At 44.2% G+C, this 23443-nt stretch overlaps 2 protein-coding genes across 2 annotated transcripts in view; one reads left to right on the plus strand and one right to left on the minus strand.

Annotated features, from left to right (window-relative positions):
- Positions 1–594: 594 nt before the first annotated feature.
- Positions 595–17507, minus strand: GTF3C4 (general transcription factor IIIC subunit 4). The gene is made up of 5 exons (XM_023516199.1): positions 16956–17507; positions 10067–11893; positions 6478–6608; positions 2789–2877; positions 595–1122 (listed from the first exon to the last, which is right to left on the minus strand). Exons 1-5 carry the CDS (start codon positions 17310–17312, stop codon positions 1058–1060), a joined length of 2469 nt encoding a protein of 822 aa, XP_023371967.1. The 5' UTR covers positions 17313–17507; the 3' UTR covers positions 595–1057.
- A 440-nt stretch (positions 17508–17947) lies between these two features.
- DDX31 (DEAD-box helicase 31) overlaps positions 17948–23443 on the plus strand; it is a 76190-nt gene continuing 70694 nt past the window's right edge. The window contains exons 1-3 of the mRNA XM_023516200.1: positions 17948–18031; positions 22696–22952; positions 23056–23131. Coding sequence (XP_023371968.1) covers positions 17948–18031; positions 22696–22952; positions 23056–23131 — 417 coding nt within the window. The remainder of the gene's footprint in view (positions 18032–22695; positions 22953–23055; positions 23132–23443) is intronic.

A 23443-nucleotide genomic window follows, 5' to 3' on the forward strand; every position in this document is an offset into this window, starting at 1 on the left:
TGATGTCTGACAAGGACTCGCAGAAGCCCACGGGGAGTGGGGTGAGGGAAAACTGTATTCCAAATACCAAGGACCTACACAGAGAGAAGGAAATCCCAGGCTCTGCTCAACTAAGCTATACACACTTATAGCACCAGAGCTCCCAGGTCTCCACTTCTGAGCTGTCCTCTCTCCAGAAGTCTCTAGACAGACTCCTACCCTAATGAAACATCTAGAAATGTCAACATTTAAAATACAGACCATTTTGGTTTAATACTAAAGAAAGTAAGTATCTTTTTTATGTACAAATATCTCATTTAGGTTATCTCAGGCAAGTTGAAGCAGGGCTGTGTCATGGGTGAACTGGAGTATTGACATCTTCATACAAATTAGAGTGGGTCAGGAAATCTAATGACACAGGAGAGAAAAAAAATAAGTCGCTTACGATTATTAACTTATAATATTAGCTGATCACTTGAAACATTAAAACCAACTTTAGTCTTGGCTTCAACTTCTTCTAATTTTAGAAAAAGGTGTTCCACACACATGGAAAACAGTAATCGACAGGTTACAGATCTGCAGCTATTTACTAAGAACAAAACATCAGGCCACATGTTGTTTTGGACATTTTTAATCGAAAGCCACGTACCAGGTAGTTTAAGCTCTCTAGAGCCACAAAGCAGTTCCAGACCAAACCAAGGATTAAAAAAACCAACTCAGCCCAGCTGGGCCCTTATCTAAACTCTCTAGAAGAGACCACTCTGTTCCTGGAAATGACAGGACATTCTTTTTGTTCACACTGCTTCAGTCAAGACACTTGAATAAGTGTTCCTCATTGGGTAAGGGGTCAGGGTAACGTTCATCTCAAAATGACTCAAAATCTCCGCATTCAGTCATTTTTAAGAGACATCCTTTAGTGCCTAGACATAGAGAGTGCCCTTCAGAAATGAGTTCTTTACAATCACAAAGGTGCTGTTCCACTTGCAGGGGCCAGCCTTCCTCCAGCACATGCTCTCTTCAGGCTGGAGCGTGTTTGCTACAGCAGGGTTCATGCCCTTCCTCTTCCCACCACTGACATTCAGAAGACAGGGGAATCACAGAAAGGGCAGGGGCTCTGCAGTAGCCTCTTAATCCAGTCAGGATCTGCAAAGAGAAGACACGTGCTATCAACCTTGACCTCCAGGACAGGCAGGAAGACGATGGGATGAGGGGTAGGTTTTTGTTTCTGAGTTTCCCTCTTCTCCAGATTTCCTGCCTGAGTGGTTTATCAATTCTCAACTGTAGTGAATGTTTAAAAGTTCCCCCAAATGTGTTTCAAAACAATCTAATAGGGTTGGGCAAGGTGGCTCACACCTGTAATCTCAGCACTTGGGAGGCTGAGGTGGGTGGATTGTCTGAGCTCACAGGTTTGAGACCAGCCTGAGCCAGAGCAAGACCTCGTCTCTAAAAATAGCCAGGTGTTGTGGCAGGCGCCGGTAGTCCCAGCTACTCGGGAGGCTGAGGCAAGAGGATCACTGGAGCCCAAGAGTATGAGGCTGCTATGAGCCATGATGACACAGCACTCTACCGAGGGCAACAGATTGAAACTCTGTCTCCAAAAAAAAAAAATCTAATAGGAAGGGGGAGGTGGGTGGGGGAGTAGAGATTAAACAGAAAGGGCCATGAATGGGTTATTTTAGAATGTGAGTGACAGGTTCATACACAGGGGTTTATTATATTTCTCTCTACACTCTTTTGTTTGAGACAGGGTCTTGCTCTTGTCACTCAGACTAAAAGTACAGTGGCCTCATCATGGCTCACAGCAACCTCCTGGGCTCAAGCAAGCCTCCTGCCTCAGCCTCCTGAGTAGATGGGACTATAGATACCCACCGCCACACCTGGCTAATTTTTGTATTTTGTATAGAGATGGATCTCACTCTTGCTCAGACTGGTTTGGAACTCCTAGACTCAATCGGTCTTCCCACTTCGGCCTCCCAAAGTGCTAGATTTTAGAGGTGTGAGCCATTACACCCCACTGAGATCTCTCTTTTGTGTATGATTATAATTCCCACAATAAAAAGACAAAATGGAACATAAACTACCAACATAGTTCTGAGAATTACTTCAGTTTAGAGCAAAAATCAAAAAGATGTAGTTTTATATAGAATGTTTCTCTTTCAGTTGAGACCACAAATCCTCTCTCAAACAGGTAAGTAATTATATACACTTCTGTCTAGTTAGCTCATTTGTTTACAGTGTGATGTTTTTAAATATGGGAAAAAATCAGATATTTGCATGGCTATTAAAATTGCAACTTCCTTGATCACGTTTATGATGTTATTCTAGCTAGTTATCTCAGAAACAGGCTACCAGGAAAAAGAATATTGATTGAGATAAAACCCATCATGGATACTAAAGAATGACTTAGAATGAATATTCTATTACTGGTTCAGTGATGTGGCCTTTGCATATATAATTATCATCCACAGGATTTTTACTCAAATATAACTTAAGTGTGCCATTTAAAACAGGTTTTGACATTTTTTTTGAATGAATAATTTGGTTGCAGTGAGATAGCAGCAACTGCAGACCCACTTAATCCACGTACTAAAATGCAGTATGTTCTTCACTGTGACATATTTCAATTACCATGTTTTAATTAGTTGTGGCTTCATGATAACAATGTAAAGAACAGCATGGGCGTGCTCCCCTCAGTATCCCTGATGGCACAACACTAAGCAGTGTGGAGTGTGACCCAGCAATTATGCCCGGAGGCTGGCACTGTGCCAGCGTGCTCCATCCACCCTCCCAAGGCAGGGACAGCACTCACCTTCGGGAGCTGGATGCCGGGCAATGCTGTCATGGAGCAAACATCTTCTGTATATCAAACTCTGGCAGGACTGATAGGTTAAAAAGCACCTGAAAGAAGACAGATTGCATTGTCAAGAGCAAGGGCTTGTCCAGTTCCACCAGTAGTGGGAAAGCAGCCTGTATAATTCCACCAGAGTTATTCCAAACCACATACTAACCAAGTGAGAGCATGATACTTCCCAGATTCATGGTAACAATGAATCCCTCTGCACACCAAAGCTGGTTAAACCCACGCACCCAAACTTAGGAAAGGGAAGGAGGCTGTGTCATGTTACTAAGGGAAGATACAAAGCATCCCATCCAGACAAACTAGTTTCACAGTTCAGACTGTGTTACATTGTTTGTGTGACTGCAGGCCTGGGAAAGAATTTAGTCTGTCCATACCTAGACTGAACATTGAATTCTTCATTTATACTAAAAATTGTTCTTGCTAGTTATTTTAAGATTAGGTATAAGCACTATCTTTTAGAATCTGACAGTACGTTGGGAAAAAACCTGATAGATATCAAAGACAAAATTAAGAGTGCAAATCCTAGCACTCTAGGGGGCTGAGGTGGGTGGACTGCCTGAGCTCACAGGTTTGAGATCAGCCTGAGCTAGAACAAGACCTTGTCTCTAAAAGTAGCTGGGCATTGTGGCAGGCTCCTATAGTCCCAGCTACTTGGGAGGCTGAGGCAAGAGAACTGTTTGAGCCCAAGAGTTTGAGGTTGTTGTGAGCTATGATGCCACAGCACTCTACTGAGGGTGACAAAATGAGACTCTGTCTCCAAAAAAAAAAAAAAATTGAGTGTGCAAATATTCACAGATTCAATTCCATCAAATGATTGAGTATCTACCAGGACCAGGCAAATAAGCATAGGTGGAATGTTAACAAGATGGGAAAAAGGGCATCTGGGCTCTGTAGGGAAGTTTTTCCAGAAGATAAGAGCTTCAAGTTGGGCAACAAAGGAGTAGAAATACAAAGAAGGTGGTCAGGGGAAGAGACACTGAGAAGATTCCCTCTGAGAGCATACTCAGGTATCAGGAAGAGACTACCCGTCATGGCAGCAAGCACCCATCATCAGTGAGAAACTACATAGAGGTATTTTGCCACTAACTGTAATCAGCAAAAATGAAAATGACTGTTCTGAAAAAACTCATCTGGGAGACACTAGTGTGTAGTTTCTTGTTCTTCCCCTTTTAAAAGGCCTGAACAGTCAAATTAGAAAAAGTGTAGGACCCAGGCACAATGGTGCACACCTGTAGTCCCAGTTACTAGGGGGGCTGATGCAGGAGGATCACTTAAGCCTAGGAGATCAAGTCCTGACTGGGCAACCTAGCAAGTCTCCTATCTCAAAAGAAAACAGAAAAAAGAGAAACTGTAGGAAAGCAATAAAAATTGGAAAAAACCCAAATAATCATCAATCAATGACCCATCCATTTTATGGAAAACTCTATAGCTGTTAAGAAAGGTCTCTGTACTGATGCAGAAAAATGTCCATGACATTCTGATAAGAGAACGGGCAAGTTAAGATGGTATATGTGGCTCGGCACCTGTGGCTCAAGTGGCTAAGGTGCCAGCCACATACACCTAAGGTGGTGGGTTCAAATCCAGCCCAGGCCTACTAAACAACAATGACGGTTGCAACCAAAAAATAGCTGGGTGTTGTGGTGGGCGCCTGTGGTCCCAGCTACTTGGGAGGCTGAGGCAGGAGACTCGCTTGAGCCCAGGAGTTGCTGTGAGCTGTGATGCAACGGTACTCTACCCAGCCACATGCCAGGGGGACAGCTTGAGGCTCTGTCTCCAAAAAAAAAAAAAGATGGTATATGTAGCACAATCCTGTTTCTGTTAAAAATAAATATAATTTTTTTAAAAAATTGAGACAGCGTCTCACTTTGTCAGCCTCGGTAGAGTGCCGTGTCGTCATAGCTCACAGCAACCTCAAACTCTTGGGCTCAAGCAACTCTTGCCTCAGCCTCTCGAGTAGCTGAAACTACAGGCGCCCACTGCAATGTCCAGCTATTTTGTTGTTGTTGTTGAGCAGGCCTGGGCTGGGTTTGAACCCACCAGCCCCAGTGCATGTGGCCAGCGCCCCACCCACAGAGCTACAGGCACCACAAAAATAAATACAAAATTTTTACTGAGTGCCAGCCACTGTTCTAGAAATAGCTGTGAACAAAAGAAAAGTTCCTGTCTTTGGGCAGCGCCTGTGGTTCAGTGAGGAGGGCGCCGGCCCCATATACGGAGGGTGGTAGATTCAAATGTGGCCAAACTACAACAAAAAAATAGCCGGGCGCTGTGGCAGATGTGGTAGTTGTGGCGTTGTGGCAGATGCCTATAGTCCCAGCTACTCAGGAGGCTGAGGCAAGAGAATCATCTAAGCCCACGAGCTGGAGGTTGCTGTGAGCTGTGACACCATGGCACTCTATGATAAATGACCTCGGTCTCTTATTAAAAAAAAAAGTTCCTGTCATTATGGAGTTTTCTCCAGAGGAAGAACAGAAAAAGTCTAATATATATCAGATAGTGATAACCACCAGGGAGGAAAACAAAGCAAGCAGCAGGGACCCAAAGCATCATGGAGGGAGAGGGACATCAGCAGGGTATGACGAAGTCTAAGAGGTAAAGTGACATTTGCGACAAGCACATGGTCTCTAGGGAGACAGACTGGCCAGTGAGGCATCATGAGATGGGACAGGTGCCTCGTGTATCTGAGGAACAACAAGGTCAGAATGCCTGAGGAGAAGGGAGCCAGGCTGTCTAGTCTGATAGCTCATTGAAAGGATTTTAGCTTTTCCTCATCAGAAATGGGCATCTATTAGAGAATTCTGAGCAAAGGTCTTAACAGAATCACGATCATCACCATATTGAGAACAGACTGGAAGCAGAAGTTACCAGTCAGAAGGTAACTACAGGTGTTACAATTTGGGCAAGACATGATGGTGTCTTGGACCAGGGCTGCAGAGGAAGAGGTAGTGAGAAAGGTTGGATTCCCACTTGAAATGCCCATTAAACATTCAAATAGAAATAAATCCTGAGCAGGCAGGCAGACACTTAAGTCTGCACTCAGGGCCAAAGCTCTGTGTTTATGCTGTCAACCCACAGATGATACACAAGCACCCAGGGGGACAGTGGAAAGAACATTAGGTCCCAAGACAGATACCATAAATGTGAGTGGAATCAGCAAAGCAACTGTGCATGAAGAGTCAAAGGCAAGAAGAAAACCAGGGAAAGCGGGTGATGCCAGTGCTCAGGGAAGAGGGAGTGAGCGCATCAAAGGCAGCTCAGAGGGAAAGTAAAATGGAGGCATCAGGGTGAGACTGTGGGGAGGAGGAAATGTCTCCATTGTATTATAAACTTGAACAAAACAAACACGAACACACATGTGGCCTCATTAAGTTTAACAGGTATTACTTTGTAATAGTACTTTTAAAAAACTTAGCCTTATTTCGAAGGTAAAGTGTATTACCAAAATAAATAAGGAATTAGGTAGTAAAAAACTGTCGTTAAAGGCCACCTTGCTTTAGTCATAGTACCTTAAAAAATCCACGTCAGACTTTAGACTAGCAGCTTTTCTCCCACATAACTGCGGGGATGGCACACTTTATGATGGTAAATGCTACATAAAACTGAAAAACAAGCAACAGGAAGAGCTTTTACTGGCTTACCGGAGCCAAATGTGGCCGTTGGAGCAGACAGCCTGTTTGCGATCTGTGAATGGCAAGATCTCTTTACACAAACTACAGTGCTCAGGGAAGGTCTGTTTGTTCATCTTCTTTGAGATATGTCCAATCAGCACCTAGTAAGACAAAGCAATCCGCAAAGTTCAGTGCGGAATGAAGGATTTCCTGAAGAAAAAGCCTACTAACACAAGGGAAAAGTGAAAAAATTATGCAGTACCCTACAACAGAGCAGTCCCCCACCCTGTGCCAACTTGCTGAAAAAAACAAACTCAGCTGGGGCCTTTGACACTAGGGTGAACTACCACCACTAAGGGAAAACTGTCTGAAAACCAAAATGTTATTACTTGCCATGTTTCAGCTGCTTCTGAAACAAAGACTTCCTTCCCAGTTCTGTTAGAAGACAAAGTATTTAGCATGTTCTTACATTAAGAAGGAAAAGCATGGCTCGGCGCCTATAGCTCAACCAGCTAAGGCGCCAGCCACGTACACCTAAGGTGGCGGGTTTGAATCCCCAGCCCGGACCCGCCAAACAACAATGACGGCTGCAACCAAAAAATAGCCGGGCGTTGTGGCGGGCGCCTGTGGTCCCAGCTACTTGGGAGGCGGAGGCAGGAGACTCGCTTGAGCCCAGGAGTTGGAGGTTGCTGTGAGCTCTGATGCCATGGCACTCTACCCAGGGGACAGCTTGAGGCTCTGTCTAAAAAAAAAAAAAAAAGAAAGAAAGAAAGAAAAGCACAATCTCTATAGGCACAACATTATGTAAAATACTGCTAATGTTGTAGAACAGTACAAATGGCTTTTTTTAAAGAAAGGCTTACAAAGTAAAAGTATAATTACAATTAAAAAATAATTTCCCTTTCTGCTGGTCCAGTGGCCTGTGATCTGAGACTGTCCGTCCGTCCTGCAGAGGCATGCAAGGCCCACCGTGGGAGCGGGAAGGTGGCAGTGAGAGGACAGCACAGACTCCAGGGCCTTGCCCCTGCTTCAGTTTTGGTTCACTCTGCTTTATTAAAATTATTCTCTTTAAAAATAAAAGTCTAAAAACCATGCATTATTTTATTGGGAAACAACTTCCTCAGATAGATGTGTCCTTGGGAGGAAGGGGATACACCAACTCTCAGGAACCATCTTTTACCAGCAGAGTGTCCTTCAAAGTTTGGATCCATTCCTGCTTAATCTCTTATAGAATAATCCACAAGATTTTGGAATTAATTCACTAAAATTAGTTCACTTAAGTTTCAAAAGGGTATCTTTTTCTTGAGACAGAGTCTCACTCTGTTGCCCTCAGTAGAGCGCTGTGGCGTCACAGCTCATAGCAACCTCAAACTCTTAGGCTCAAGCGATTCTCTTGCCTCAGCCTCCCAAGTAGCTGGGACTACAGGTGCCCACCACAACACCTGGCTATTTTTTGGGTTGTAATTGTCATTGTTGTTTAGCAGGCCCAGGTTGGGTTCGAACCCGCCAGCCCCGGTGTATGTGGCTAGTGACCTAACCACTGAGCTACGGGTGCCAAGCCTCAAAGGGTGTCTTAATGGCTCAGAAGTTGGTGAGCCAGCTACCTTACCCCTTCTGTGTATAATCTATAAATTTAAGTCACATTAAATTTTGGCCTTTTTGGCTTAAAGACTTCTAATTTCTAGTCCCTTACAGCAAGGGTAACTATCCTTATTCCTTTCCGGACAGTCCTGGATAGGAGTACAGAGACAAAAGCTATTCAAAATTCCTGCAGCAGATGTACCTAAATTTGCTCCCATTTGCTCTCAATAGCCTCGATCATGCAAATCCAACTGTGAGTCTGACTCATGCATTCTTAATGGAAATGACAGTCCTCCCACTGGAGCAAATATTGGTTCTTGGAGGACAAAAAAAAATTCCTACTCTTTTTACGTATAAAGCACGAATACACATAACAGTTCATAAACAGATAGGAAACTGTACATGTGGTATTAAAACTCCACGGGCAGGGGCAATTCGAAAAGATGTCTAAAAATGCTCCAGGGGGAGGTGATAAGGAAAATAAGGTTGAGAGGCTGAGAATCTTGGAAGTAATTTATAACTACAAGTAAATCAATATCCTAGGGTTTAAAAGGTCTTTATGAATATAGATGAATTATTAAGACATGAAATGCATAGTCTTCAATCAAAACTCAGTTGCTATAGATGGGCAGGGTACCATCATCTTTTTTTAAAACTGGCTGTCTTAGAACCATATAACCATATGGCATATTTAATTGGCATCTGAGCAAAACCATTATGAACCAACTCCCATTACTTATTTTCCAAAACATTCTTACTAATTTTTCATCTGCTCTTCTAATGACCCTAACTAGGTCGTAGGCACACAGTGATAACCATATACTTTTCCAATTTAAAAAAAATTTTTTTTATTTTTTAGAGACGGAGTATCAAGCTGTTGCCCTGGGTAGAGTGCCGTGGTGTCACAGCTCACAGCAACCTCAAACTCTTGGGCTCAAGTGATTCTCTTGTCTCAGCCTCCCAAGTAGCTGGGACTATAGGCACCTTCCACAACACCTGGCTATTTTTCGGTTGTAGTTGTCATGGTTTGACGGGCCCGGGCTGGATTTGAACCCACCTCCGGTGTATATGGCTGTCATGCTAGCCGCTTGAGCTACAGGTGCTGAGCCACAAACAGTACCTTTCAACCACTCTTACAATCACTATAAACATCCTATGAGCAATAAACACACTCCCTATCTAGTAAGAAAATGCAATACTAGGAATGAAGATATTTGAATTTACTGCCTTCTATTAATATTTTAAGTAAGACTTTAAGCAATGAGAATAAATATCAATCTCCACAGTAAGAAGGCACACAGACTTTTCTGGTTTTGACTATTTTGGTATACAGTATTTTCTTTGGAACACAAGTTCTTCAGGATTCTAACAGCTGTTAGTTGCAAGAAAACTTCCCTGATCAAGAAGTATGAGCTGCACAAGGTTATGGTTATGAATTCTCAGAACCCCTAGCATGAAAATGTCCCTTGGGGTCCTTTCAGAGGCACAGTGTACACTGCACCAAGCACTGAACCCCCGAGATCTGTTAGGAAATTAAATTCTATGGAGTGCATCTTAGACAATACTGTAACACCATTCTAACACTAAAATAAAGATTCTACCCAGTTTTGGTAAAAATGAGACATGAGTAATAATTTCTTTATATGCCCTCATGACTAAACCAGAAAATCTTCTTAAGTCCTTCTAAATGGAAAATATTTTATAAATAGGAAAGGTAGGGAACATGGGTAGCATGTGCTGTTCCCCTGCTGTGACTCCCCATCACATACCGCTCTGCTAAATGTGGCCTCCTCCAGCTAATCCACAGCCAAATCTCATCTGGCAAACCTTGCATATCAATCAAAGCCACAGGGTGAGGAAGAACTAAATACTCTTCATATGCTATGAACGTGTCCTCTGAATTATTCCCCTGTACCACACCAATTACCTAAAAAAGGTCAAAGTAAAAGTTGAGCTTTAGGAATTCCACCTAGGTCATCTCCTTCTCATGAAGCAAGCAGACTTTTCAGTTTCAGAGTTTCTGTTAATAAACACCTACCCGTGCTGTTCTGTCATCATAGTCTTCATCAGACATTAGAAAGTTACAGAGGCCTCTGGTCGGGATGCTCGTGTTTTCTGTGATCCAGGTGTGCAGATACACTTCCCCCAACACACGCTTCATGTGTTCCCTGGTCAAGTGCATCTCCACAGCTTCAATTTTCCCTTGGATTTCTAGAAGCTTCTCCTCCATTGGCTCACGGCCTCCGACGTCTGCAGTCTGGGGGAGCGAGTCATCAGTGGGCTCCTCAGCCTCACCGTCCTTGCTCCTCTCCTGCAGGCCTGGCTTAGTAACCTGTTTGGAAGAACTGCCTTCTTCTTGCTGCTCATCCTCAGCGTTGCCCATCCCAGGGGAGTCAATGAGTAAGATTTTTGAGTCCTCATTGGCAGGTTTCCATAAGGCTTCTGAAGGGGTTTTCTGCATTGATTGATATAAAATCCTCAGGAGGAAAAGCTTAAAACGCCAAAAATAAGTGACCCCACTGCTTTCAATCTTCTTTTCCAGAGCTTCTTGTAAAAACTGAGGAATATGTTTATCTTTTAAAATCTTCCAGCGTACTAGGTCTATTAAATCTACCTGCTTAAAAAGATTCTGAACTGATGATTCCAGGAGCTGAGCAGCTGCCTCTTCAAAGGTTTTGAGAGTAACAAACTGGACCTGGTAGTTTTTGTTCACGGGATGCAGGCCGTTGACCATGCCCTCAGTGGTGATGATGGCCAGATACGCACCACAGGGGCTCACTGCTATCCCATGAGTCCTCACAGAGCCAAACACATCCGCGAGTTTAATCAACTGGTGTTCAAACTTCAATGCAACATCTGTGAAAATGGGAATCAACTGCCTCACTTTGCCATCACTGGAACAAGTATAGACTGTTCCATTCTGTTTGTCTGCAGTCATGGAAACGATTGGCAGGGAGTGAAGGCCGGTGACATGGGAATTGTGCACATTGAGCCCTGCTTTGGAAATCAGAAGAAGACACCAAAATACATAGGCGCCTCTTGCAGCCACCACTAGGCTGCAACTACACTTCTGGTAAGGATGATAAAGTGGCACACACTTGATGCTGTGCACAGGCAACTGGTCCATTTCTTTCCACAAGACAACAGGCTGCCTTAGAGTGAAATAGCCTTTGACTGCTTTGAGATTGACAGGAAGAATTTTTACAGGTCCAAAAGCGCTCCCCACAATAAGGCCACTCATTTTCCTATTATTGTGCTCATATTCCCACCAAAACAAAACACTAGGAGAGTTGATGCCGGACTCAATTGTGTTGCATGAAGAGATGGATTCCTTTCCTATAAAGGGCAGCTGAAACTGCCACACAGCAATATTACCATTTTCAAAGAGGACGGCCAGAAGCACACTGCCAACATCCCGACATTCATTGTTATGCTTCACCTGCTGGGTAGTACAGATGCCCGACCACTCCATTCTGACTGGGGTCTGCATGCTGTGTCTCCTCTGAAACTCAGCAAAATCCCCAAGATTTCCTCCTGGGGCTGCATTTTTAGAGAGCCTGTAACTGGTCTCATAAAGACGTTCTCCATAAATCTCAGTCAGATCAACCAGCTGGACCCACTGCAGTCTGTTGAGGTTGGCCTGGATGGTCAAGCGATTGTCCATAGTCAGTGCTGCTAAGAGGCACCTGCCATTAGCATCACAACCCATGGGGGACCAGCTAGCATATTTGAATCCCTTCAATGACGGCAAGGCCTTTCCCTCAGGGTTGAACACTCTATCCAACATGAAAGTCTGACTTATTGTGGGGTCCTTAGAGGCAGCAAATTTCTCCTTGCACTCAGCAACTTCTGTTTTTGAGCCAACCTGAAAATAAGAAGTATAAAAACTATCAGATAAATATTTATCTGTATTAAGTGGTCACATTGATACAATAATTTTGTATAGACTCTTAATTCTGACATGACACCCATTTAAAAGCTCAAGTACATGCCTAAAGAAAAGTTAAGGTGGCTCGGCACCTATAGCTTAACCGGCTAAGGCGCCAGCCACGTACACCTAAGGTGGCGGGTTTGAATCCCCAGCCCGGACCCGCCAAACAACAATGACGGCTGCAACCAAAAAATAGCCGGGCGTTGTGGCAGGCGCCTGTGGTCCCAGCTACTTGGGAGGCGGAGGCAGAAGACTTGCTTGAGCCCAGGAGTTGGAGGTTGCTGTGAGCTGTAATGCCATGGCACTCTGCCCAGGGGGACAGCTTGAGGCTCTGTCTCAAAAAAAAAAAAAAAGAAAGAAAAGTTAAGGAGGGCGTCAGCCCCATATGCCAGAGGTGGCGAGTTCAAAACCAGCCCCAGCCAAAAAACTGCAAAAGAAAGTAAAGTCAAGGAGATAGCAATTCTTTTTTTTTTTTTTTGAGAGTCTTACTTTGTCACCCTTGGTAGAGTGTCATGGTATCATAGCTCACAGCAACCTCAAACTCTTTGGCTCAAGCGATTCTCTTGCCTCAGCCTCCTGAGTAACTAGGACTACAGGCGCCCACCACAATGCCCAGCTGTTTTTAGAGACGGGGTCTTGCTTTTGCTCAGGCTGAGTAAATTTCCTTCAAATTATGCTGAGAGCCAACTCCAATGGCTTTGTCTGTTTCTACAGAAGAAAGTCCACTCTGATTTGACTACTGTATTTGCGGGTCCTGAACATTCCCACTTCTGCTTTCTCTGGTTTCCTTGTATAATCCTTCTTCCTATCCAACTCTCACCTCAGCTTGATGGTAAGCTCTTCAAAACAATCTTAATGGAACATTAAAGATGGAGGAAGAGCTAAATGACCAAAAGAAAGGAGTCCAGGGCCATAAAAAATAGCCAGGAAGGCTAAAGCCAAAAAAGAGCAGAGGTCAACCAAAAGATGATTTCTGTCATGTTGGAAGCAGTAAGGACTTGACCCACAGACTCTGGAGAAACAGATAACAGAAACAGAAAGCAGACTCTCTCAATTCTTTCTTAGTGTTGATTTACTTTTTTTCATAAAGGCTGCTCTTCAAACTGAAAAGGGTAGAATGTGATTAAAAGGGAATTCAAGCCTAAGACATACGTAGATATAAAAAAAGAAAGCTATTTTAAATGAGTTTAAGTTTCTAAGATCAGAGTAATTATACTCCAGGACACTGAAAAAACTTGGAAGTTATTAACTTAAAACCACTAACTACATCCTAGATAAAACTTGGACAACGGGATTAGTTAGAAAGTTAGAATGCAATAAATAGTTTTAAAATATCCCCCAAATTGTAAATAGAAAGCAAAAACTACAGACCATTAACCCTAACAGGAAATACAATTCCTCAGTTTATTAACAAATGAATGTTTCTGGGCGGTGCCTGTGGCTCAAAGGAGTAGGGCGCAGGCCCCATACTGTTACTTTCTAACAATAATCATTAGAAACTAATCAAAGATAACTGGAATAATCTAACCTCTCTTTTTTCTTAAAACTGCTAGATGACATAATAAGCACATAAAATGAAAGGTAGACACAAAGTTGTCTACAACATTTCCTCAAGTGTGTCTCATAAAGCACTAGTCCCTTAAATTGTCCCCTGAAAAAGAGTTACATGACCAAATAAGTTTGAGAAATACTATATACATGTTATTCTCTCTTGCAAGGTCACAAGGCTACACTAAGTGCCTTGGCCAGGAAACTGAGAGACTTATTTAACCAGTTAGCCAAAAATCCGTTTTTTTTAAACAACAGACGTTTTTAGAGAGTTGTTGCCCTTTACTGCACTAAAGAACACACTGAGGAATGGTGTTTTAGGCAGTGTATCTTGACTTTAGATGGGCACTTAAGATACTCTCTTGGATAGGCTGGGTGCAGTGGCTAGTTTCAGTTACTCTGGAGGCTGAAGGATCACTTGAGTCCAAGATTGTGAAGCCTCAGTGAGCTGTGATTATGCCACTGCATGCCAGCCTGGGTGACAGAGTGAGACCCCTGTGTCTATTAAAAAAAAAAAAAAGTCTCTTGGATATACTATGGACCTGCTAGAGAAACACAGACTGGAAATTCCAATTAAATGAGGTAGAGTTTGCTAACTTGGAAATAAAATAATGCCAACCAAAATTCAGAGCTTTCTATGGATAGTCTGAAATACAACATAATGAAATAAAGCATAATAACTGAAAATCGGCTATGATGCCAGACTACCTGGGTTCAAGTGCTGGCTCTGTGACAATACAAGTTGCTTAAACCTTCTGGCCTTAATTTCCTCATTTATAAAACAAAACAATACATGTCCCATAGAGTTAGAAAAGTTAAATAAATTATATGTAAAGCTTACATTAAGTGCTCAATAAATGTTAGCTATGATGAACATTATTATTATTGTTCTATCTACTCAGCCATTAAAAGAAATGAATACCTTTTGCAACAATTTGGATGAAACAGGAAACTATTCCCCTAAAAAAAAAAAAATTGCAACTATGGAAAAAACAAACACCACAGGTACTCTCTATTAAACTGGAACTAACCAATGAGCACACAGGTGCATGGAGGGAAGGCTAACTCAGTGGGAAGCAAACGTGGGAGGGGAGCAGAGGGAGGTGGGAAGTAAACCAACCTAACAGGTACTATTGGGGTGACAGGCACACCTAGGACCAGGTCTCAAGCATCACAAAAATGATTCATGTAAACTAAAACATTTGTATCTCCCTTAACATTTTGAAATTAAAGAAAAATTCTGATAAGTAAATGTCAATGAGACCTAATAAAAGTATATAAAATGCAAGGTAGACATAAAGTTGTCCACTAAATGAAGGGTACATATAAAATTTTCCACCAAATCCTTTAATACAATAAACTAAGCAACAATCCTTAGAATAGGATTTACTGCAAATAAAAGCTACTGCAGATCCAGAAGTCAACTTACAGGGCTGGTTACCCAAAGCAGCGGCACAGGATGAAATAAAGGAAGCTCAAGCAACCCTTGGTTCAACTGACTGCAAGAAGAACTCTTTTTTTTTGTTTGTTTCTTTTTGAGAAAAAATTTAAAGGTCATTAATTATGTTCGAAGGAAGTTCAAAGCACAGTAAGCATTCCTTCTTTTACTTTTTCTGGGATCAACATAAATTTAAGTGTGATGCAGAAGTTTAACTAGAGGTTCCAGTGTGCTGTGAGATAAAAAGGTTGGAAAACATTGCTCTATGCTCAGGACTCTAACACCACCTTGGGGCTTCCTAAATCAAACCCAACTTCCTCAGACTGACCTTCAAAGTTCCCAAATTAGCCTCACTTTACTTTTCTCTGACTCCCTAAATGAGCTACGTGAGTCATCTATTGATCCACTACTACACAAATAGTAAATCATGTTCATGTCTTAGATATGTACACATTAGATGGATGCCTCATTCCTGCCACCTGGTATGCCCTTTCTTTCCTCCCTCTTACAAACACTACCTTCTTTTAGGACTGCTGGGGATTCACTACCAGATTATCCTGCTTGGTAAAATTACCTTCCCTCACTATTCCCCCTTTCTTTACATCCTCGCTACTCAGTCTCTCCCTTACAGACATACACACTTTTTCCTAGTTGATATGCCTATGAACTTCTTGCAAATAGTTCAGTTCCTTTTCAGCAGAGGATGCGCCTTTTAAAACACCTTTCGTCTGTCTTCCTCCTTCTACATACCTCAATTTCACAGGATTGGTTTATATTTAAACAATTCTGTTCATATCCTCTTCAAGATGACCTCAGAGGGCTTAGTCATAAAAATTTACCAATGACCCAATTCAACATCAAGTCTGTTTCAAACTTCAACGAAATAAGTTAAACAGAGATGTGCGCTAGCTGCACCCTGCCTACAGCTGACTCATATTTAAAATGACTATAATGTAGCGAGTTTAGAAAAACTTTGCTTTCACATAAACATGTTTTCTGTATACAAATATCTTCATAGTGTTTATCACCATCTGATATTACATTATCATTTGTTCATCACTTGCCAAACAATGTAAGCTTCATGACAGAAGACTTTGTTTTATACACTGATTTACTTGCAGAACCTAGGCCAACACCTAGCATGTAGCAATGTTCAAACATCTGTTGAGTGGATGAATATACTCTTTTGACAGACCACATAAGCACAGAGATACATAAAGGATACATGGAAAGTTTTTGTACTTACAAGCAACTAGAATGAATGCTATGGCTTACTACTTTAAAAAACCAAACTTGAAAACCGTGATATCACAGCACTAAAACTTCAGGAATCCTAAAGTTCTAGAGGTAAACTTAGGTTATATAAAACTGAAAGCGCTAAATTCACAGAGACCTTGGACTCAAAGATTAAGAACTGCATGTTTCCAGAGGTTTTTATTTTCATTCTACCTCCCAAAGATGTTTAGCTAGTAAAAAAACTGGAGTACCCATCAGTCCCAGGTGAGACGCAATAGACATTGATAATAAAGTCGCTGAAACAGTGCAGACAATGAAGAGGACCAATTTTTCTACTCCAAAGCAACGAGGCCCCAGAGGAGGGCACAACACAGTAAACAAAGCCAGCCAAGAGCCTCGGAAAGTCGGCCCCAGACAATAGGAGCAACGACAGAAGCAGGTCGGGGGTGGGTGGAGTCTAAGCACCACCGAGAGCAATCTGCTCTAGGTGCCCGCCACATACAGAGGCAAAGAAAAGGGTTGGCGGGACCTGACTCCGGGGATGCCCATGGGTGTGTACGTTCAAGGCGCGAGGTGATCCAGAGAACCGGGCGCAAAACAGCTGCAAGGTTTTCTTTTAGGCTCGGCAACCCAGGCCACTCAATAACCCCAAAGCGCTGGGGGCGAGGGTAATCCCCAAATCAAGTATCCAGGCCGGGATTCCTTTAGGACGAGTGAGGCGGCCGCAGGAGGTGGGCGGGAACATCCCCGGGCTGGGGCCGAGGTAAGACTTACTTTAAGTAAACAGCTGTTGAGAGGGGCGGGCACCGAGGTGCGGTGGATAACCAGGTCCTGGCCTGGATTGTGCACATCGCAGATGAGCTCCAGCACAGCGATGCTGCGGGCGGTGGACACAGACACGCGGTGGTCCTCAGACCAGGCCAGAGGCTCCAGGCCGCTCACCGCGTACTGCAGCTTCACGGCCGGCTCCCGCCGAGTCACCATGAGGCGGAACGCGGCGCTGGGCCCCGGGGCCGCGTCCGCCACCGGCTCCTTCCCGCCTGCCTCACCACCCCCCTGGCCCTCCTCTTCCCCGGGCGGCGCAGGCCCATCGGCCGCAGGCCCGACCCGGACCTTGTTGGCCGTGTTCATCTTCCTCTAGGGCGCAGAGATCTGGTCCCAGGGCGCGCCAAGCCCGCGTTGCCTTTCCGCTGCCACCCCCAGCGCCCACCGCGGCCGTTTTCTCCCCTCAGGCCCCGAGCGCCACCGAGCCAGGAAGGACCCCGCCGTTGCCAGGCGACGCAGCCCTGCCAGGTGGCCAAGGAGCTGCCTGACTAGAAAACGCACCTCTCGTGCAGGCCGAGTTGGCTGCGAGCCGGTGAGAAGGGAGCCCCGGGACACCACCCTCTGCCGGTGGCTGAGCCCCACGCCCTTTTAGGGACCTACCCAGACTAGGAGCTGCAACAGCACCGCGGCAGCAAAGAAAGAAGACCTCGGTTTGACTGCGCACTGCCTCTCCTTTCTCAGGGGCGTTCAGACACCTTCCCAAGCGTGAACTCTCGGGCCGAGTGTGATTCGGATCCCCAGAGCCAAGCCTCAAGGGACGCAGGGAGGTTGTCACCCCGCCTCGGCCACTCACTGGGGTGGGCTCGCGTGGTTCGGAACCTTTCCGGACCCAGGCGGGGCGGGCAGCTGCGCGGGGTCCTCGCGCGCGTCCCACGTGGCGTCCCGTTTCGCGCGGGGTGGGCGCCCCGGGCCCCCTGCGACTCCCCGCGCCCCGGCCGACCATGGCAGCCGCCGTCTGCTCGCTGCCTGACCTGGCCGCCGCCCCCAGGACGTTCTCCGGACGCCCCCGTGCCCAGGCCGGGCAGGTGAGTTGAGTCCCGTCTTCAGCTCGGTCCCCACCCGCAGCCCGGCTCACTGCGCGCCGCCGCAGTGCTTTGGGGTTGGGTTGGGAATCCTTTACGGAGTTGGGGGAGCACTATGAGACACCAAGCAACTTCTGAAGAAATTGCTCAGAAACACGTGCCTCTACCCGGAACACCACCCGCGGGGACTTTCTTGTACCGAGAGGAGGGAGTGTGGCGGGGCGGGGGGATGGCAGGTAAAGGATAGGAGGCTGCTTCCCAAGCAAGGTAGGAACTGACGCTCCGGGAGTGAGTCCCAGGTCAAGACTTCACTTCTATAAGCTATTGTCTTCAACTGTAAGAAAGGGTCGTTTGTCTCAGGGTCGAGGGCTGGTCCCTGGGCGTTTCTTTGAAAAGCTTTCGAATGTGGGGTATATTTTCTTCCATGTTTATCAGAGGAGGGAGAGAAAATGACATTCATCAGTATAATCCCTTTCCTAGAGAGGAGAAAGATGCCTTTAAATTAACTTAAGAACTGAAAACTGGTTTCTGGGACTGTTTGTCTCCTAGAGAAAAGAAAACCTGCTGGGCAAAAAAGCTGTAGTAAAGGTATAAGTGATCACAGAGGCCCAGGAAGGATACAGCCTAGTGCCAAGGAAAGTTTGAGGTTTTTTTTTCCCTCCCCTGAAAAAGCAACACAAGATTCCATAGAAAAATCACTTGCCAAAGTCAGTTCACTCTAACCAGTACATTGAAGCTGAAATTCTTTGAGCCCAGTGGTTCTCACCCTCCTAATGCCGCGGCCCTTTAATAGAGTTCATGTGGGTTGCGACCCACAGGTTTAGAACCGCTGGCTCATACCAGCTAACATGCACTGCCTGGATTATCTTTGGTGAGTTTTTTGGTGACAGTTAAGCTTTAAGATTTAAATAATTGAAAGTAAGGAGTCTTCAGCTACCAATGGTGAAACTACATCTACAGGTGCGGAAGGAGGAATATACCTGTAGAAGAGCCATTGGGAGCATGGGATGTGAAGTAGGCTAGACCTGGGATTAGATGCCAGCCTTGCAACACACTAGCCCTGTGACTTTGGGGAAGTTATTTAACCTCTCTGATCTTCACTTTTCTTATTCTTTAAATGGTAACGATCCAGCCCATAAAGGCAGTTAAGAAATGCCTAAACAATAAAGTTAGTATTGGCTCCACTCGGGTTAGAGTGCTACATCAGGTCCGTGAGGTGCTTATGTCATGTTCAGAGCCCAGTAACTAACACACAGGCAGCATTTAATAAAACCTGATTGAATGAATTGAGTAAATGTAGGGTGTCTTTTTTTGCAATTACAGGATTAATTAATGAGTTGGTGACAGGCGTCTGCAGTGGCCTGCCTTGTCTGCTTTTTTGTTGGTGTCATAAATGAGAATGATGGATATGCTGATCAGTTGCCAGGATGGGTAGCTAATATACTGGATTTTGAAAGACTTTGACAGCTGAAATTATGTTATATCTAACACTGTGCAGAATATTTTCTTTTAAAAAATGTTTTTTGGTTGGGAGGCGCCTGTGGCTCAAAGGAGTAGGGCATCAGCCCCATATAACAGAGGTGGTAGGTTCAAACCTGGCCCCGGCCAAAGACTGCAAAAAAAAAGTTTTTGGGTTGTTGAATTAATGTTAATTTATTATAGCAAAATTGGAAAGAAGGTAAAAGAACCTCACACATAATTGCCGTTCTGAAACATAGTCTTGTTAATATTTTGGTGTGTATTCTTCTAGAAAACCACTCAAAATGGGAATCAAGCTACACATGATGTTTCCTGACCAAACAGGATACAGTTAATAAATGGCATAGCTTTACCATCAGGAGCTGAAAGGTAGACTCATAATGCCTGCAAAACCTGGTTCCCTCAGTGATCCTGGCACAACACGTCTCTGCCTCAGTGTCCTCATCTTAAAATGGGATGGTACCACTACTTGTATTAATATGTGAGATAATTTGTGTAAGTACTTAGCATTCTGCCTGCCATGTAGTGACTCCTCAGTACATTTATAATATCAAAGGTGTGGCATCTTGGACTCCTAGGTTGAGGTGGGCTCTATAGATCATTTGCCATAATCCACTCCTTTCACAGGTGAGCGAATAAGGACTCAGAAAGAAATCACTTGCTTAATGTTACACAGCTGATTTTTAATAGATCTGGATTTGTCCTTGCTCCCTCTGCTCAAATAACACCTCATGAAGCCGTATTTCCTCTGTTCCCTCCCCCTTTCCATAGGCCACGTTAGTTTCTATGTATGTATATATATAAACATATACATATGTGGGTTTTTTGTGCTCCCATTGTCATCCTTTGTACACACCTCTTCTACAGTAGATAGAGGTTTGGATTTATAGTTTTACACTTTTATCTCTCCCATGATCTGTGACTTCTTCTTGGGTTTGGCTAATCTTTCAACTACGTAGTAACTGCTGCATGAATGTGCTATGGATGCTAGGGGAAAGGCTGACAAGTAGTAGCATAGTGTCCAGAACATGGAAGGGATAATTCATGTTGCAGATATTTATTGAGTGCTTCACTCAGTGCCAGACACAGGCCGTGCAGGGAATTCAGTGCTGTGCTGGACAGACCCGTCCCTTTCTTTGTGGTGTTCACAATCTAATGGGAACGACAAATGCCAAACGATGACATTCTGTGCTTTTCCTTGTGCTGAGTGCTACAGTGAACAGGGGTGCCAGGAGAGCCACGATCGGGGAGCCTTGGCTTAAATGGGTGGAGGGAGGTCAGGAAGGCCGAGCTGAGGATGGAGTGTGGGTTAGCCTGCCAAAGGAAGGGTTGGAGTACTAGTGTGGCAGTAGCACATGCAGAGGCCCAGAGGAGGGAAGGAATGTGGTACATTCTAGGAATTTAAGGAAGACCACAGTGGCAGAGGGTAAAGCTGAGATTGGTGAGATGAGCAGAGGCCAGATTCTGTGGGTTTATAGATTATTTTACAGATTTTTATTTTAGCCTAAGAGCAATGAAAGCCTATCTAATATTGTGCTTAACTCTAAGTACTTCTTTTTAGAGAGATTTTGACATTTGAATAAAGGGTGACCAGGGATAACAAGTGATCTGTGTCTGTGTCCTGTGTGGAATACAGTCCGAAGAAGAGGGAGTTGTATGGTATATGAATGGGTGGTGCATCCATCCAGGTTGCTGCAGAAAGTATCCTCAGACCTGTAGGTAGACACTCGAGGAGGCAGATACCGTGTGAGTGTCATAAACAGCCTCCTCATTCCTAGAATAGGTCAGGAGCGGAACGGGCTGCCTCGTGGGATGCAGGAGGTGTACAGGCAGAGGCTGCAGGGCTACCTGCCAAGAAAACTGCAAAAGGAATTCCATGCCTGGTGGGAGTGGCCTTTATGAGTTTTTGTGCTCCAGGAGTCTGTGGGTCCATAAAGCACATGAAATTTACAAATTTCTTACTGACTTTCCAAAGGAATCAACAGATGTGAAACTTGACTTCATCTCTTTCTTTAATCTGAAAAGTCATAAACTTGGGACTTTGTGAAAATAAATTTGTAAAATGAGGTTGGCCAGTGGTTTGTTAATATTAAATATTTGAAGTTATAGTTATTGAATTACTTATATAAAGGAATCCTTTGGTTGCCAGGAACAAAGAACTATTGTTATTGGTAGATTAGTCTGAAGCTGACATTCATGGCTAAAGAAAGCCAATGTGTAAACCCAAGTCATTATTTCAAACAAAGAGGAACATAACATACTTCAACAGAAACCAAACTCCGAAATAACAAGCACTGGCTACTCAAGGGGTGCTCTATGTTCATTTGTAAATCAGAAGAGAAGGCCAAAGAAAATAGAGGAACTGGATGTTTCTTCCCCTCTGGGAAGTTTGGACATCACACATTTTAGCCATGTTCATGTTATGGAAATAAGCAACAGTCAGGGAATAGCTAGTGGTGTGTACCCTGTAATCGGTGATCAGGTGAGGATTCGAAAGACGAGGTTGGAAGTAGTTGTGATAGAAGTGATGGATGGGGCAGCGCGTCTCATTTGGAATGGGAACGGTGAGTAGAAATTGTCTCCAGACCGCCTGAATCTGGAGGAGCAGCTTGAGGGGAGAGGATGACAGAGATCCAAGCACTGGGGTGGAAAGGTAATGAGGGTTTCTGCTTCCTGGGCATGAGCGGGGACATGGCATCCCACTCTTCTCTCTCCTCTGCTTCGTCTCCAGCGTGCTGTGCTCGTGGAGAGAAAAGATTGCATTTTCCCTCTACCCCTCTTTTTCTTCTTGGGTAAATGGATTCCTAGGGATATGGATTCACTTAGCACACACGCTTCATAACGTGGGTTCTTGCTTCCCTCATAACAGGCTCAGTTGGTTAACATTCGGCTCAAAAAACGTTTCTCTCTTCTTGATCCTCACCCTCATCTTGATTAATTTAATAGTTAAGATGGATAGTGAGGCCTAGTGATGAACAAGCTTAGATTTTTGTCTTTTTTTTTTTTCCTTTTGGAAAAAGCTGAGTCAAAGAATCTGATTGCAAACCTTCAACTGTTGCTTGACATATGGGGCATAATGATCTCTGCGGGGAGAGATGCAATTCTGTGGGCAGTCAGGCTTCACTCTGAGGTCTGTCTTCATGGACTGATGCATCTCTTGTTGATCTTTCCTTTTGGGAACAACGCAGCAAGCAAAGGCTACCAAAAGAAAATACCAAGCGTCCAGTGAGGCTTCCCCAGCAAAACGGAGGAACAAAGCATCGTTTTTCCCAGCCAAGAATACTAGTGTTAAAGAAACTCAGAGGACTTTTAAAGGGAATACACAAAAAGCATTTTCTCCAAAGAAGTATTCACTTAGCACAAATGACAGAAACCAGGAAGAGAAGCGGTGCATTAAGACTTCATCATTGTTTAAAAACAACCCTGAAATTCCAGAACTCCACAGGTACGTCCCGGTGCAGATGCATTTCAGGAATGAAAGGAATTGTTTTGCATCTTTCTTTGTTAATATGGGAACTGATGCCTGGGTTTTTGTTCATCATTTGCAGACCTGTAGTAAAGCAGGTACAAGAAAAAGTGTTTACTTCAGCTGCTTTCCATGAGCTGGGGCTCCACCCCCACTTGGTAAGTGTTCAGTGTTGAATGGGTCCACGTTTTTGGTGTGTTTGTTCACTCAGAATGTCTGTGAAGTGACAGCTCTAGGAAGAGAAGTTGGAGGGTGTGTTTATTTTTGCTCCAAGTTATCTGAATGACCCCACATTGATGTGATAACTCTTCTAGGAAATTCAGGTATACTTAGGTTACAGTTCGCTGTTTCCTCACCCCCACGCGTCCCCTCCTTTTTTTTTTTTTTTTTAAGAACTGAAGACTTTCCTCACCTAATGTGGTTTAGGACTGGGACTTCTTCTGTTGGCCTGAACAGCTTCATCATTACTG

Source organism: Otolemur garnettii, unplaced genomic scaffold (assembly GCF_000181295.1).
Source record: "Otolemur garnettii isolate 467f Iridium unplaced genomic scaffold, OtoGar3 scaffold00087, whole genome shotgun sequence".
Taxonomy (NCBI): Eukaryota; Metazoa; Chordata; class Mammalia; order Primates; family Galagidae; genus Otolemur; species Otolemur garnettii.